Source organism: Cervus canadensis, chromosome 2 (assembly GCF_019320065.1).
Source record: "Cervus canadensis isolate Bull #8, Minnesota chromosome 2, ASM1932006v1, whole genome shotgun sequence".
Classification (NCBI taxonomy): Eukaryota; Metazoa; Chordata; class Mammalia; order Artiodactyla; family Cervidae; genus Cervus; species Cervus canadensis.
In genome coordinates, this window is record NC_057387.1 from 44,670,763 (window position 1) to 44,686,836 (window position 16,074).

At 34.1% G+C, this 16,074-nt stretch overlaps 1 protein-coding gene across 5 annotated transcripts in view; it reads right to left on the reverse strand.

The window, feature by feature from the left end:
* Positions 1-4,294: 4,294 nt before the first annotated feature.
* The window catches only part of PTBP2 (polypyrimidine tract binding protein 2), an 83,115-nt gene continuing 71,335 nt past the window's right edge, over positions 4,295-16,074 (reverse strand). For 2 of the 5 annotated variants that reach the window (XM_043460574.1, XM_043460578.1), the window contains exons 9-14: positions 13,132-13,286; positions 11,633-11,666; positions 11,122-11,214; positions 6,133-6,349; positions 5,950-6,027; positions 4,295-5,787 (exon numbers count right to left, since the gene is read on the reverse strand). In XM_043460574.1, coding sequence (XP_043316509.1) covers positions 5,655-5,787; positions 5,950-6,027; positions 6,133-6,349; positions 11,122-11,214; positions 11,633-11,666; positions 13,132-13,286 — 710 coding nt within the window. In that variant the 3' untranslated portion in view covers positions 4,295-5,654. The remainder of the gene's footprint in view (positions 5,788-5,949; positions 6,028-6,132; positions 6,350-11,121; positions 11,215-11,632; positions 11,667-13,131; positions 13,287-16,074) is intronic. The other 3 variants (XM_043460577.1, XM_043460576.1, XM_043460575.1) reach the window with 3 other exon arrangements.

The following is a 16,074-nucleotide window of genomic DNA, read 5'->3' on the forward strand; positions in this document are numbered from 1 at the left end:
TTTAATTAATATACCACATTATAGGACTGAACTGGAAACCCAGGGACCTGTATTCTAATTACAGATAAGTCTATACAAACATGTTGCTAAACTATTCATTTGACCTACCTCAACTACAGGTTAAAACCATATACCTAGGGTCCTTTTCAGCTCTACCGTTATTCCTTAGTGTTATTAACAGTACAGGCCTTTCAAATAACTTGTTAAATTTTCTTTATAATTTTTTCACAAGAAGGAAAAAAGCTGGTTTTCACTGAACTGAAAAGAATGTTCTACCAGCATAGAGCTTTAATGTCCAGATGGGTCACACCTGCCAATCTTGTAAAAACGAAGATTCAGTAAGTCACAGACAAGGCTGAGAGAGTCTGAGTTTCTAATAACTCCCAGGTGATACTAATTGCCCTCGGTACAGGGACAACATTTTGAGTAGCAAAGTTCTAAGATCTGAAGAAATTGTAATGCTGACAAGCTTGGCTAGCCCTGATATTCTTACACAATTGCAACTATGAGCAGGAGTAAAACATGACATGGAAAATATCCCAGAAAGTCTGATGACGTAATATGTCTGGGATTTGTGCTAATACGGGCGGTAAGTGGACAGAAGAACAAGAAACATTTAGTTGGTAACTGAAGCTGAATGATGGAGGTTTGTTACTGTTTTCTAAGCACTAACACCAATTAAGGGGAATACTCTTTCTGTCCACTGAAATGAGAGGGAGGCATTAAGTTGCACCAAGGGCAGCTATAATCTAAAGCTAGAAAGGGTATATCTGTATTTGAGGATCTCACACATAAAAATTTCTCGTTTAGTTTTCACAACTTTGCCTTAGAAGAAACTTGAGACTCAAAAAACTTAAACAATATTTACTGAAGGAATTGATTTAAAAATCTTAAAACTGGTTAAATGTCATAAGATTTGGTAAGGAGCCATTAATGTTCAGACATCCTAATCTTAAAAAAATTTTAAAGTGTGTTGAACAAAATATTGTACCATTTAAACATAAATTTTGCAGTATTTTTTTTAAAGCCATAGACTACAGAACAAATCCCTTTTGGAAACAACCACTGAGTTTAAAACATACTAAATTCAAGGTAATGATTACCTGTAGAAGGGGTATATGGGGGTTAAGATCAGAGAGAGTACAAAAATGATGTCAGTTCAATCTGTTTTGTCATACATTAAAATTACACAAAGTATGGAAAGTATTAGGCAGCAAGAGTAAGTGTGCACAGGTGTTTATTATATGCTCTTCATATTTTTCTGCATATTTGAATACTTCATTTTGTCTTTAATGTGGGGCAACCTCTTCTTGTCTTTAACATTTGTACATTATTTGTAAAATATAAAACAAAAAAAAGATAAAGGGAATAAGTGTATTTAGGAAAATAAAGAGTAACTCCAAAATTAAAGGTTTTGATAATTGGTACACATACTCTAATCCTGTGACTTAAAATTGAGATTTTTCTCCTGAATATGTCTTGAAACAGATATTTAGCCAAAATAGAAACCCATGTATGTTCAATTTCCCTGAACAGTTCCATATCCTTTTCTCCTGAATGAAAAACATGTTTTCAGATTTACGCTATTTAAAAATACTAAGGCAGTGAGGCCATCCTGACGTCCGAGCTGCTCTAGACCACCTTCCCTCTCACAGAGCTCCAGGACAAGGGTTAGGGTTATCTCCAAGTTGCGCAGCACCTTTAAAGGTGTGTACATAGAAGATCTAATTTTTAATGAAGTTCCCAATTACGGATCTATGGTTTTATTACTGGGCTACCAAATAATTCAAACAGGAAATATAAGGCTAAATCCAGTCTCCTTTCATTTGGCTTTGGGATGCATTATAGACTTGCTTTCTACATCTTTTTGCTTTACCAGATGCAACACTTTTTAAAAACATGAAAATATTCCTCCGTAGCAAAAAGAAAGACATCAGGGTATTATTTATTGCTGGTAACTCGATCTGGCAGACATGAAACTGGCATTGCAACTTTTCCTCCTACAAATTTATCAAGTGCATAGTATTTCTTCATTCATACTATTTGAACTTCACAGTACCCTGTGAGGTGGGAAAAGCAGAATTTATTGCCTACATTTTATATAAATACATAAGGGATACTAAGACTTAGAAAAGTAACTTTTCCTTTTCCTTCAAACTGTATGGTGACCCAAAATAGAACTAATGAACAAATTAACCACCACATAATTAATAAAATTCATAAGGTTAATATTAAAATTATATTTTGAAGTTAAAATGCCTCTAAAGTATTAGTATCTCTAATGTTAACTAAATATAATGATTCCTTATTATCCCTTGTTAAGCTAGGGTGTTCTCAGTTGCTTTCAAATACTAAATTAGATTTCTAACATTAAATATACATGAATCCATTCCTCAAGTAGGTATTTAAAAAAAAATCTATGTAAAAAAAAAAATCAATTTTTCTCTGTTGTAGAAAAAAAAAATCAAGTTATCTCTTTAATATTCAAGGAAAGGCCTCTAGGAACAAGCAGTGTATCTTAAGAACAGGTCATTGTTAGCTAGTTCATTCCTCTTATCTTAGAGATATCTAAGAGGTAAGACAGAGGCATCTAAGTGGTAATAATGACAAGGACAAAGCTGTTTTCACATTAACACTTAAAATAATTTACTATATGCTAAGGACTGAGTTAATATATGAAAATATTCTAGAATGTCAAAACTCCCACTTCATGGGCTTGAACTTTGGAAGGAAGGTTGCACTGGAGTGCACTGTAGAAAGCTGAAGAATCTGTTACTCCTAGGCAGGAAAAACTTGGGCTTCTGGTCACTCCCCCCTCAGAGACAATGGGAACTCTTCCCAGCTCAGTAAGGAAGCAACCTCATTTCCCACACACATTTCAGGACCTCTGTTTTCTTCTTACAAGCCAATCCCCGCTGCCGTAAGGGACTATCTGAAAAGGGGTAGCACCTACTTGATTCCCTGGTGGCTCAGATGGTAAAGAGTCTGTCTGCAATGCAGGAGACCGGGGTTCGATTCCTGGGTTGGGAAGATTCCCTAGAGATGGAAATGGCAGCCCACTCCAGTATTTTTTCCTGGAGAATTCCATGGATAGAGGAGCCTGGAGGAGTACAGTCCAGGAGGTCACAAAGAGCTGGACACAACAGATCGACTTTCACTTCACTTCAGATATTTCAACTACTGCCCCAATCATTCTGAGAAAAACTTCACCTGAAGAAACTGCTCAATTACTAGTCATTCATGGTACAGGCTTTTTTTTTTTTTTTTAAATAGATATTAGGCACATCTACTGTTGCTAGAGTTCTTCTGTACTACAATGATACTTGAAAAAAAATTTGATTACTTAGCTTTCAAATCACCCTCATGTTAACTCAAATGTACACAATTATTTTTATTTACTAGACTCTCTTTTTTGGAGATGACTAATTATTGCATTAATATAGCACACTGAAAGGTGCTGCATACTCCGTTTGTTTTTAATTTCCCTAATGTGTGAGTTTTGCATATTTGTCAGTTATAACAGAACAAACTTAAGGAACATGAGTAACTGCAAAGTTATCTGACACCAATATGCCTAACTACTGACAAAAGTGAACCCCCCCAAAATATTTTAATACAAAATAGTACCCTAACTGAAACCATTTAAAAAGTGAAAACGGTAATATCACAAATTACCCTTAAGTTTTTAAATACCCTAATGTGCATCTTCCCTCCCACCCAAAGCAAAAGCAGATGGTGTGATTCTGTTTCTTCTCAGTAACATCAAGTATCCTTTGTTAAAACTCACAAAGTAGGAAATCTTTAGCAGACACAAAAGATGAAAGATGAAACTGCAGCAAGAAAGCATGGCAAATCCAAAAGATCTATTAGTGCAGAAGTCTACTGGAAAAAAAACAACAACAACAAAAGAGATAGAAAGAATTAACAAGATACAATAAAAGTTATGTCTTTAAAGCAGTAGATTGTAACAGGGTGGGAAATGTTTGTGTCCTCCTGAAAAGCAGTTACCATCTTTCAAATTAAAAAAAAAAAAAACAGCTGGTATATTTTCACAGCATCTAGATTTATTTATGGTATAAAGTCATAGAATTGTATTACTATTACTCCTTTCCCACCCTGGCAGAGAATAAACATGAATTCAGAAGCACAGTGGAGTGAAAACAAAGAGAGAGAAAAGGCAGCAGAGAAAGACAGAAGAGGTGAGTACAGAGCTACAGAAGTGTTTATTGAGCATGCTACAGAGGTAAGCAGAGTACACACAAAAGGAAATTAAACAACCATCAAACCTCCCAACTTTGTTAGAAAATTAATTTTTAATTGTGCCGCTTTCAAACTATACTGAATTTTACATTTCTAAAGATGTAAAAACTCAACTAATAGAAAATATACATGACCATTCTGTCTACATAGATAACAGAATCTATGAATCTTGAAACTAAGTACATCAATTTCAAAAAAGTATTGGTCATTTAAACAGAATCAACAATTCAGATTGACAAGAACTGTTCAAATTAATTTGACCTGTAGATTCTGAGCCATGTTTTTATTAAAGTCAGATCTATTCCTAAATACAAAATATTTTGAAGATTTATTAAAACTGAATATTACAATGCAAGGTAAATTAAGACTAAAGGCACATAAACTTTGGTCCCACCTGGTTGTCAGTTTTAGAAAACTGCCACAAAATTAATCTTCCTGCAAATTTTTGCAGTACACTTTCTTTTATCTTTGAAAAATACATGCACCAGTTCCTGAACTAGCTAGACCGGTCTGCACATGCTCAGAAATCCACAACCATATTCCAAATCTTAATTACAAACTAAGGATGGCAATATATATTTAAATGCACATAAGTCATGTCAACTTCAAAAACATCTACGAAAAATATTCAGCCACAAACAAGACATTACTTAGTGCTGACATTTATATGATACGTCCCACAAGAGTGTGTACAAAAAGGTTAAGATTCCACAATGCTTTTCCACATAGGGCTCAAACTTACAGAAATCACTTTGTTGTCTTAAGAAAGTAATACTCTGCATCTTGTTAATTTTAACTAATGCCTACATTCATAACTGAATCTAGACCAGAATTGTGAGATATAAAAGGCCAATGTTTTTTTAAAGCAATAAAGCCTAAGGTAGTAAAAACTGAAAAAAAAAAGCTGCTTTATTCTTTCAGTATCATGTATCTTATCTGATTAAATAAAGAAATATGACAAGCCAATAATTCAAAATAAGTTCCAAGCAGGAGGAAAAAAAAACTTAACCTTTTTACACACCCCTGCCTAAACATATTGTTAATTCCCATTTAACAATGTGCCCTAGACAACCAATTCCTTTTTTCTAGTAAATGCACAATAGCAACACTAGTTTCCTTTTTAAGGCACGTATGTCAACTAAGTTGAAAAAGGAAAGTAAAATTAAACTAAAATTTCAAACAGACAAAAATGGCTTCCCTACAGAACAGATGAAAGAGAGCAGTTAATAACTCTGCCTTTACATACGCCATTTCATTTTATAACCAAGGAATGATAACAGCATGGAAAAAAAAAACAACAAAAAATCAAACTCTGGTCCCCACTTTTCTGAACAGTCAATAGGTGATGACACCAAACAATGTGATTCACCCTCAATCTTCATCTCCCCCCCTTTTTAAATTGTTGACTTGGAGAAAGACACTCTCAGATGATGGTTTTCACCAAGGTTATAATTATGAAGATCAATCAAGGCCTGAATAGCTTCTTCCACTGTTGCCATCTGAAGAAGAGCCATTTTGTGATCTCTTCTGAAACAAAATTATAAAATTAGATACTTCATAAAAATCAGAATGGCTTAAATACTTTTGCTCATTCCAGGATCAAAAGATATCTAGAAATGAAAACAACTACTCGAAGAAAACTTTTACTTCTATCAAGTCACTAATTTAAAGACAAGAAAGCTTGCTTACTGAAAAAACTTAAATGCTTTCACAGTGCCCCCAGTGTTAGCAAACAGTGTTCGGAGATCTTCTTCTGCTACTGAAGGACTGGGAAAATTAGATGGAAAAAAGAGTAAAAACATTATTAAAAAATTTTATATTTTATTCCTAAAATGTATATCCTTAATAAACTACTCTGTCTTTAATACTTACGGGATATTGGATAGGTGAAGGGTTGCAGAAGGAGGGAAAATATTCTGAAAATTTTTGGATCCAGGTTTCTTAAAACGATGCAATGGGGAATTACCAAAATCTTTTGTTAGCCCTTGATCATCAAGTCCCTCTCGAGGTAGTTGTACAGTCTGATGTTTAGACAGAGTAACACGAATAATTTTTCCATACATCTTCTGTCCATTAAGATGATTCATGGCTATAAAGAGGAAGAATGCCTATTAATAAACAATATCACCATTCAAAGCAAAAATATTACAATAATTCTTAGAATAGTTGAAATACCTAATTTTGCTATGGTTTTAAAATGAATCATGAATTTACAATAGCCACTGGTGACAAAACAAATTCATCTGCACTCAACAAGGCACTGAGGCAAAGAAGCCAGCTTCTTTCATAGAATGAAAATCCAGAATGAGTATCTTCCTTGACAGGTCTGCTGATAATGCCCCAGAAACTTTAACTTTTTCTCCCTTCTGCTCAATATCCTAACTGCCAAGTCCTATGAAACCCTTCCTCCTAATTATCCCTCAAATTCATCTATTTCTACACTTTCCACTGCCATTACTTTTTATCTGTATAACTCAAATCAGTCTCCCAATTTGTCTTGTTGGATTTTTCTCTGTGTTCCCCCATTCTTACAAATCTGTATCACTACCTGCTTAAAATCCTTAGGGATGAAGACTCAACTTATTCTTCAACATATCTTCTACATTTCTCAGTCTGACCCTAACATCTTTCTCAAACCTCCTGGAATGAATATTTTATTGATATTTTATAATACTAGTAACTTTCTTAGTGTTGAGAATCAAATGGTAAGATAAGAACCATCCTGACCCTCATGGAACTTACAGTATCTTAGTACTATCCTCCTTGTACTTAAGTTTTCAGGTGTACAAAACATTTTTTTTTAAGCAAATACTAGTGTTTTATCTTTAGCCTAATGCATGCTTTTCTATTTATAGCAATTTCCTATCTCCTTCACTATCTTTCCTAAGTTATTCGTCTGTGTTACTTCCTAAAGAGGACTCTTTCTTCACTCTTCAGAAAAGGTTCAGAACCTTACTAGATAGTCCCCATACAGTTCTATTTCTTTTTATAAATTCAACACATTTTCATTATTATCCTCGTTCAGACTGTAAGATACAGGAAAGCAGGAACCAGTGTCTCTACCCCAGCACACAGCACAGTGCCTAAACACAGAACATCACATGCCTACTTCTTGAGGCAGCAGCTGGGTTACTTTTGAACTAAATGAACTGGTCTGAGATTAGAGAACAGTTATATGTTTTATGTTTTATTCAAGTAGTCACAACTGAAGAAAACCATGTCATAAGTCATATAGTTTAGCTAAACTGAATGTCTATTTGACTACTCAAATCAAAGTATTAGAGTATTAACAACAGAGAGGTAAAGGCAATATGGAAGAGCAGGGAATTGAGAACAAAATCCCTACTCTCAAATGTTTTTAATTTGATTAGTACACTACAGTACACAGTCTGACACAGGAGATACCCAGAACTTGTTAAATCCATGCATCTTGTCATACTTACTTGTATAGAATAAACCAGTTAAATATAAAACAGGTCTGAAAAGGAAAATGCTATAAAAGTATAAGGTACCATTCTGAAAAATCTTTTTCATTTATAGCTTCCCTAATTTGTAAAAACAAACTTACTCTCCCAATTATAAGACAAAGAGGTACTAAGGATGTAACGTACAACATGACAAATATATTTAACACTGCTGTATGTTATAAATACTCCCGCTATAGCACATTTTGCTAGAGAGTAGGTAAAGATCTATTATGAAAAACTTAGTATACTTTTGAGATGGCAGCTACACATGGTCTAAAAACAGTTGAGGCTCTTTTGTAAGTAGTTCTTGAAAATATGAATTGGAGAAATAATTATTTTAACAAAGAACTACTCTTTGGTACTTAGAATTCATTTAATCACTGAAGATCAGTATACTATTTCAAACATAATTTACAAATTCTATTATTCCTAAACTACCTAATTTAAGAAAATTCTAGTATATTAGTTAAATAGGCTATAGTAGAAATGGAAACATCTTTAATGTTTGCAAATTTTAAAACTCTGGTCTAAAATGATTTAACAGGGCCTTTAAGATTTGCAATAATTCCATTCACACTTGAATACTACTGACTATACCTTGCCATTTATTTCTCCCATACTACTTTCTGAGCATAAAAATATTTGCTTATATTATAAAACAACTGAGTATATTTCCCAAATAGAGTCCCATGAAAACCAAAAAGAACAGAGTCCATAAACAAAGTATATTATATTAAAAAAAGTTTCACTTATTTTTTTCCATAGCACATCCTAGTTTTGCATAGGATTTGTGTTTTAAAGGATTTAATGGTGTGAGTCCGTTTATGGACATATACTTCAAGAAAGCAAAATCTAACCTAGCAGCAATGAGAAATTTGCCACTACACATAGTCCAAAAACTATGTCATGCTATTAGTAAGCAAAGCTTTAGTGAAAAGATAAAAATTTTATCTTTTATAATTTATAAAAATTAGCCATAAAAGATTTTAAAATGTAAGTAAATACTGTTAGGCAGTGAATTGTATTATACCAAACTTCATATACTGAAGCTTTAACCCCTCAATGTGACTATCTGGAGGCAGGGCCTTTACAGACAGAATTCAGGTTAAAAGAGGTCATAAGGGTGAGGCCCTAATCCAGTAAGACTGATGTCCTTTTAAGTACAGGAAAGGATATCAGCACCTCAGAGGCTGAGGAAGGCTCCCAGGAAAGGCCATGTGAGGACACATGGAGAAGGAAGCCAGTCTGCAAGCCAGGAAGGAAAGTCCTCTCCAGAAACCAAATCTGTTGTCACCTAACTACTGGTCTCCAGAACTTAAGAAAACAAATTTCTGTTTTTTTAGTCACTCAGTTTGTTGCATTTTGTTATGGCAGCCCAAGCAGACTAATACAAGTATAGTAAGAATTAAAGCATCACTTATTTAAACAGTCCTTCTATAAAAAACCAAAAAGTATCCGGGAGAATTTGATGAACAGGTACTTTCAACCATAATGACTGTGTATCCCTTATTTATTAAGGGTAATGTGGAAAGACTGAAAGCAAAAGGAGAAGGGGGTGGCAGAGAATGAGATCGTTAGATAGCATCACTGATTTAAAGGATGTGAATTTGAGCAAACTCTGGTAGACAGCGGAAGACAGAGGAGCCTGGCGTGCAGAGAATCGAACACAACTTAGCAACTAACTGAACAACAAACCACCCACAGCTCACACAGTGAGAAAAAAGAAATAAAAATTTGAGAATGCTTTGTCAACTATGAAACACTGTAAAAGACTTCTTATAAAGTACATAAAGATAATGGCAATGACTATCCCTAACCAGAGTACAGAAATGTACATAAGGAGAAAAAGAAGAAAAGAATAATGGGCATCTATGACATAATCAAGCAGCTTCCCTGGGGGCTCAGGTGGTAAAAAAATCTGCCTGCAATGCAGGAGGAGACCTGGCTTTGATCCCCGGGTCAGGAATATCCCTGGAGAAGGGAGTGGCAACCCACTCTAGTATTCTTGCATTTCATGCAAGAACATTTCATGGACAGAGGAGACTGGCAGGCTACAGTCCATGGAGTCGCAAAGAGTTATATAGGACTGAATGACTAACACACACACAGACACACGACGACACAATCAGCACTTTTATATAATTTCCACTAAAGATAGACATCTCCATTTTTTTAAATTGAAAGCCAGATATGTAAAATTTTACACATTGCCTGCTGCTGCTGCTGTCACTTCAGTCGTGTTCGAGTCTGTGCGAACCCACAGACAGCAACCCACCAGGCTCCTCCGTCCCTGGGATTCTCTAGGCAAGAATACTGGAGTGGGTTGCCATTTCCTTCTCCAATGCATGAAAGTGAAAAGTGAAAATGAAGTCACTCAGTTGTGTCTGACGCTTATCTACACCATGGACTATAGCCTATCAGGTTCTTCCGTCCACGGAATTTCCCAGGCAAGAGTCCTGGTGTGGGTTGCTGGTAATACATTGCCTGGGCTACCCTAACAGTTGGTAAGAAACTGAATTTCAAACTTCTACCTGAAGCCAAAGACTAAAAGGTCTGGTTTATCATGTTGTTAGTCTGTGAGTCTCACTGGATATAATAGCAAAAATACACCAGTTTTTACACCAAAAATGGTAAATTTCAAAATTAATAATGTGAATACACATGGTCTGAGGTACCATCATCCCCGAATCTTAATGAACAGAATTATAAGCTAAGATCATACTGACATTTACAGTCAATCACACTGTGAATATGCAACTACCTTCTGGATTTACGTGATTTGGCTTTGTGTATGAAGTTGAATGAGATGCTAATTAAGTGATCAATTATTTATCTAATAATCTAAGTGAAACTTGTTGAAGTACATTTTAAGGTTCCAAAAAGGATTAAAGTGGGGCACTTGGTTTAAGTTTTTCATTTTATAGTAACCTGGTATCTCTAAAATACACTTCATGTAACTCTACTAAGTTCAGTCAAATACTTTCAAATGACCTTAGAAGAATTAAAATTAACATGGCGTTAATCTGGATTCTATGGACTATATAAACAGTTAACTTCAATTATAGGGAGTAACCAGAAATGAAAAATGCTTATAGAATCTTTTAATACGTGTATCATAATTCTTAGGTGAAACTGTTATTTCAATCTTAAAGGCAAAACCTTTTTCCATTAAACTCCAAGCAAGAAATGGTAAGAGAATAGCACAAAAATACAAATATGTTTATCACGTACAACTATTCACATTAAAATGTGAAAATTAACATGACACTGTGAACCCTGGCTATTAATAAACGGTTTCTTACTGATATAAAGAAGTTTGTTTTTATTCACAGGTTTACATTATACATTTGAAATCAGATTGAAGCCATATAGATGACACATAGTTGAATCTTACCCAGTTGTGACTGGTTTCCATCAGCCATCTGTATTAGAGCACTGTCTTTCTTATTGTACAAAATCTTCACACGCTGCACATCTCCATAAACACCTTTTTTGGAGTCACAGAGAGGTAATCCAAAAATGGAATTAATTTTTACATGCAAGTTAGCTAAAGATTATCTTTCTGACATATTAATGAAACATTCAGACATCAACATGATCACTCATTCAAACTCATCATTCTCACAAATGAATAAAGAAGATCAAGATTTTGAACAGTGAATTTTGAAAAGAATAATTTCTGATAAACCCTCAAAGCTATGTGAATGATATTAAATTAAAGACCATGCAAAATAAATCAGCATGCATTAAAACAAATTTTGTGTCTATGGAAAGTTTTAAATAGCAAAGAAAAATAGCAAAAGATTTACTATTCAACTTTAAGCCAAAGTGCTAGCTACAAATAAGAATTAAGGTGAAACAAAAATCAAATCAATAATAAAAGTATAGTGCTAACAATAACATACCGAAGAGGGTAAACAGACTTTGGGGCGTAACCATCTTTAGAAGGAGAGAAGAGCAAGCAGCGTAAGACAAGAAGAGAGAAGAGTCGAGGAAGAGCGGAGATGAACAGATCATCCATAACGAAGGGTGGTTCCCGCAGAATGGTGAGGTGGTCATGGATCATGGTTCAAGGCGGTTAATTGGGGCAAGTTGGTCCGAGGAACATTTGTTCAAGCACAGAAGCATGAACATAGGGAATGGAGACAGGGAATGAAGACAAGGACAAGGAAAAATAAAGGATAAGACAGGGAAGGGAATGGGCATTTGGGAAAAGACAAGGAAAGGGAAGGTGAACACACAGGGAAAAGGATGAAATGGGGAAGGGAAACAGCAATGCAGAAGAAAAAAATAAGGAATCGGGGAACAAAAAAAAAATAAAATATAGGTCAGTACATAGGAAATGCAGGATTTGGTCAGAAAATGGTTGGTTTATGTACTGTACAAGAAAAACTGAGTAAAATGTAGTCATCCAAGACAAATATGGGTAAAGTACATCTATATCAAAGAGTAAATTACAGCATTTCATCTCAACATAGGGAAGGAAAGCATGCATAGGAATTTTAAACTTTGAACTTTTAACTGCATAAGCATGGCTGGTTATGAAATGCAGGCAAAATTCTTAAAAAGAAAAACAAAGGCACTCTGATTCAAACATTTTAGCATGCACAACTGTGAATGACTATAGTATTAAATGATAAAATAGCTTAATGTTCGTATTAACAGAGGCCGATTAAAAATGAAACAAATATTCAAATTAGACATCATAAACTGATACATAGAGCTTCCCACATTTCATACCAGCTTCCATAGCAATCAAAATAAAATATACCAGACATAAAATGTACAACTAAAGAAAATAACTCAGCAATAAATTTTATTTAACAGGGTGGGAGGGGTTTGGGGAGAGGTAAAGTTGAAAAATATTTTTAGAAGACAATGACTAATAACTGCAAAGAAAAAATTACTAAGAAAGACTGGAAGAGTGCCTCGTCAAGATCTTTGGAAGAACCTTCAAAGAAAAATGTATTAGAGTAGTTCACATAAAATAAGATTTAAAAAAATGCAATGACACATAAGCATGAAATGAACAAGCAAATAATTAGAAAAGGCAAAGAGCAAAATTGTTTTACAGTTACATCTGCAAATTAGATATTTGCCTTTGAGAACAACAAAAAGATAAAAAGCCAAACTACAGTACTTCACCATATTTTTCTTAGGAAAAATAGGTAGTTAGGTTAAAAATATATATGTATATATATATAAAGAGATATGACTAGCTACAGAAATAAAGTATTACCTAAACAAGTACATAGATTTTATTTGGAAGTAGAAACACACAGAAAATACTTTGACTAATGAATGTACATAAAAAGAAAGGCAAGTGCAAAATGAAATAAACATGAAAAACTTTCACAAATGAAATGGAGTTAAAAAACAGACATTAGAAAATTATTTTACTAACCTCTTCATTTAAATTGCTAACCAACAGGACTGTATTGCCACCAGCTGAGACTCCAGGCATACCCACTCGGCCAGCAGCAGCTGCAGCAGCTGCTGCAGCAGCGTTTGGAATGGCCAAAGGACTCAGAGCTCCTGGAACAGCTGCAACAGGAAGCCCTAATTTTAAAATAAAGCATATTTTACGAAACACACACAAGTCGTTTACAAAAACCAATTTAAGCACGATGGCTGATGGCTTGGGGCTGACCGTTCCAAATGGTTCCTGAAAGTTAATTTTCATAATATTAAGAAAAACTGTTGTTGTAAGTAGCAGAGAAAATTCACTGGTTTCAATGAAATCAATCATTAAGTATTAGAACCAAGGTACATACCTGTATTATGTCACAATATTAAATATATAACATTCCATTTCCTATGGAAACGCAAACAAAGCAAAAAGAATGTATTTCCAAGTCAGAGACTTGTAAAATTCACTTCCATGGTTCACATAGGAGTCAAATCTAAAAAAAATAACAAGTGCTATCTTCTTCATAAACTTACTTGAAATCAGACAATTATAGCTCACAAAACATATATAGCAATCCTTTATTCTTAGAAACAAATCACCCTGAACATACATTATATAATGTATTCAACTGACCTAAAGAAAATCTTACCAAAATTTGTTTTCCTTAACTCCATATTCAAGTAGGTGTAATGTTTTTCAAACACAATACTTGCCCCACAGAAAGAATAAGAAAAAGTCAATATAGCACACCAGCTTTCTCTTCCAGTATTTTCCTATCCTTTACCTACCAGTTTGAACATTTCCTTCTTATTTCTACTGTTCTACTTTCCAGTCTTACTATTGCTCTGTCATCTTCAGGATTCTTCATTTATTCCACAGAATTCCCTTTGCCTCAGCATCTTTAATCTACTGATCAATAACCAATAAACTTTTATTCCTTTCATCGCTTATATTCTTACATACTAGCTTATTTGTTAATAAATATTAGTTCAGTAAAGAAATAAATTACGTTTGTTTTTTTTCTTCCCATGATAAAGGAGATAAACATTTAACCTATACAAAATTAATTCATGACATACCTGGGTAGAACAGGCCCTTAGTACTGTTGTCCCATAAGTTCATGTTTTATCTCTTCTTTTCAGCTTTCTTGTACATGTCATAAGGATGGACTGTTAACTCTGGTGTTAGATCTTACTCTTTTAGCCAAGTTTGTTTATATTTTTACTTTACAAAAACTACTATGACCTTTTATTGGCAGGCTGAAGCTTCTTCAGGATTGACAATTCTTAACCTCTTTAGTTTTCGACTTGTAAACATTTTCCCTCTGATTTCCTTTGATCTTTACTGAGCACCTTTCATCAGTGGAATGGTGTTTCTCATATATGTTCAAGCTCTGGGTGAGTTTACAGTTTTTCTCCCCCAATACAGTATCTTGGGAGTCCCCTCTTTTTAGTATTTCTTCACTTTTATTTTTTAGATTTTTTTACTCTTTGTTTTGTAAAATTTCCAACATATACACAAGTACACAGGCTAGAATAATGAGCCCCATGTATCCATCACAACTGTTTAACAATTACTAATTCAAGGCCAATCTTGCTTCATCCACTCATTTTATTTTTAAAGTGACTTCAGAAATAAGGATCTAATTTTAACATAGAAACTCCTCATGTCTAATAATTACTATACATACTAAGTAATCTTTAGCACCTTTTAGGATCTACCATTTTATTCTATGGTATTACTAACTTCTCCATGTTAAATACCATAGATCTCACTACACTTCATAGGTTGTTTCCATTTAATATACAATGGATATCTTAAAATGCTGCCAATGTAAAGATACATTCCTAATTCCTAGGTATGTACTCACAGTCATTTTGTTCCTGCATATTCTGAGACATGCAGGTTCCCAAATTTATAGTTCTAGGTAATTTTATCATTTTTCTTTGTTGCTAACTCAAGAAAAACTACTAATTCATGAAACACGTATAAAATATCAATACATTTGATATATCAGTCTACACACAACAGTCTAGGTAAACAAACACTTCCTTTCTACAGAAAATGGTTTCTTCTAAAATACATCTCTACCATGCCAATACACAATTAAACAATCATAAAACTTCACCAAAATATTCAAAGATGATGGAAATTTTGTTCAAAGAAACTTTAAGTCTAGGATTTGTAATGGAGATACTTTGGTAGTACAATATTAAATTATCAAGCCTTATCATGGAAAAATAATCAGAGAATTAAAAGAATAAGTAAAATTAATTTAAAATAGTAATTAAGAATTAAAGTCTAGGCTAAAGCCCCTTTTTTAAGTGTGAAAAACCTGACTTAAATAAAAAGCCAGAACGCCAGATTTTAATAAATGTTACACTTTAGTAAAAATGAGACTATTAATTCTCTCGTGAAATTTTGTGACTCAAAGCAGATACAATTTACCTCCCTCTAGTAAAGTAGCAATGGAAAGCTTAGCAAAAAGTGGAATGTAAGTTGTGACGTCTCCAATGTTGTTGCTACTGCCCAAATGCTACTTCACAGTTTCCATATTTCTCCATTTATTCTTACCATGTTGGATCACTTGCTACTAAGCCAGATGATCTAACCTCTTGCCAAATGATCTTCCTTCATTTTAGGCAGTCCAGAGCATGGTGCAAAATACAGGGCAGTCACTGTCCTCAGTGCCACTAGTGTGTACTTCTCCCTCACTATTCCTTCTCCCATGCTGGTAACTTAGAGAAACTATTTCAGTCATCTTTTGCAGTTCTAAGTCACTAGAATAGTCTTGCAGTTTTTACTGGACCTTTAAAAGCCTCTGTAGATCCCACAATTTCTTTCAATATGTTCTTCTCTAAAAAATTCTGTCAACCAGGTAAATCTCAAATTCTACTACATAAAAACAAAAACCTATAAAGTATTTCATGATGCACT